General features: G+C 34.1%; 1 protein-coding gene across 1 annotated transcript in view; it reads left to right on the forward strand.

The window, feature by feature from the left end:
* Window positions 1-1,330, forward strand: part of LOC100538570 (protein eyes shut homolog) — a 6,633-nt gene extending 5,303 nt beyond the window's left edge. The window contains exon 3 of the mRNA XM_031552245.1: window positions 1,275-1,330. Within this exon, the coding sequence (XP_031408105.1) occupies window positions 1,275-1,330 (56 nt within the window). The remainder of the gene's footprint in view (window positions 1-1,274) is intronic.
* Window positions 1,331-1,574: the final 244 nt, after the last annotated feature.

The raw sequence follows: 1,574 nt of genomic DNA on the forward strand, positions 1-1,574 counted from the left end.
TTCAACTACTACATGGTGAGAATACAAAAATTTTTGGGAAGTAAAATGTGTCAACTGGAAAAAAATGAGAAAATAAGACTGAGGAGGGGAGAATGAAGTCTTATAGATAAATGCATTTCTTATTAATTTCTACAGAAGGATCTTTCTGACCTTTCTATGAAACTTTGTTCTCAAAACTTTCTAATCTGCAGATTGTGTTCTTGAAGGTATATGAGAGTTGGACTTTTTCTTCAGTGTTTACACAAATAATAAAATCTTATTATGTGATTAGCTTTAGGAGTAATATTTCTTGCAATTATTGAATAATGATAGTTACAGTAACACAGGAAATTGGCAGTCAATAAAATAAGGAAACAACTAAGAATGAAAAATCATTATATATATCTATTTCTATCATTCTTATAAGGAGGTGAATGATATATCCTTTGGTATCGTTTTAGAACTTGTGACATAGTTCTCAGCTTGAGCAATTCATTTTATAACTTTCTCTCTGGGATTCTGTCTCCTTGATACTTGTGACAGATGGCAGTGATTTCATTTGTTTGCTTATATTTTGCTGTGTTTTACATAACATGTTAAAATAAGTGTGGCTGAGCAACAGAGAAGACCAATATATGTTCCCCATCCTATCCTTATGGAAACGGATATCTAACATGGAATTGTGAGCTTTGCCTGACTGTAGCTGAATAGAAGCTTTTGAGGAAGATGTTGGAATGCAGGTTTTGAATATGAATCCCAGTAAGCAAGGTTAACCAAGCATGAATAGATCCAGGAGATTTAGAAGAAAAAAAAACAAGCATGTTTCAGAAACTCTAGGAAACACAGCCATCTTCTTCTCAGGTTCCTGAGAACAGAGCAGTGTTTTTTCAATCCGAAAGATTTTCAAAAATTGCTGAACCACAGGAAAGGTTGTATCTACACAAAACAGATATTAGATTTTATAAACAACAATACTTTTTCTCCTTATCTGATCATGTCTGGTTTATAAATATCTTGCTCTAATAATCCTTGAAATCCAAAATAATTGTCTCTTTTTAGAAAGGTGATTTTACTTTAAAGCTGTAGCGGATTTGGGGTCAGTAGCCATCAATCAGTTTCTAAGAATAGAAGTTTGAGAGCGACTTCACTAAATTTTTTCTTTGTCAGATGTTCTAAGGGTTTTGTTTTGTTTTGTTTCTGATCTCTGCTGAGTTTTGCCAAAGCCTACTGGGAGAAATGAAGTGCTCTCAGCACGAAGCATTGAACCAGTTTCTGTTTTGCTCTGCCAATTACAGTCTGCATGCTTCCTTCAGAGCTGAAATCTACTCTGGCAGATGAAACTCTTCCATGAATGATTGGGAGAACAGCACAGTTATGTGAAAGATTACTTTTCTGAGACCATGATGAGGATCTGAGTAACATATAAACCTTTTTTCTGTCTAAAATCTAACATTAGAACAATGGTATTCTAATAAAAGAAAATCAAAACTCAGGTGCCAACGCAAATTAATTTTGATGCACCAGTGACCTTTTCCCTCTGAGCTGAGAAGTGTTTCTGCCTTAATTTCTAACACAGGTATGTGATTGAATAAAAT

Source organism: Meleagris gallopavo, chromosome 2 (genome assembly GCF_000146605.3).
Source record: "Meleagris gallopavo isolate NT-WF06-2002-E0010 breed Aviagen turkey brand Nicholas breeding stock chromosome 2, Turkey_5.1, whole genome shotgun sequence".
Lineage (NCBI taxonomy): Eukaryota > Metazoa > Chordata > Aves > Galliformes > Phasianidae > Meleagris > Meleagris gallopavo.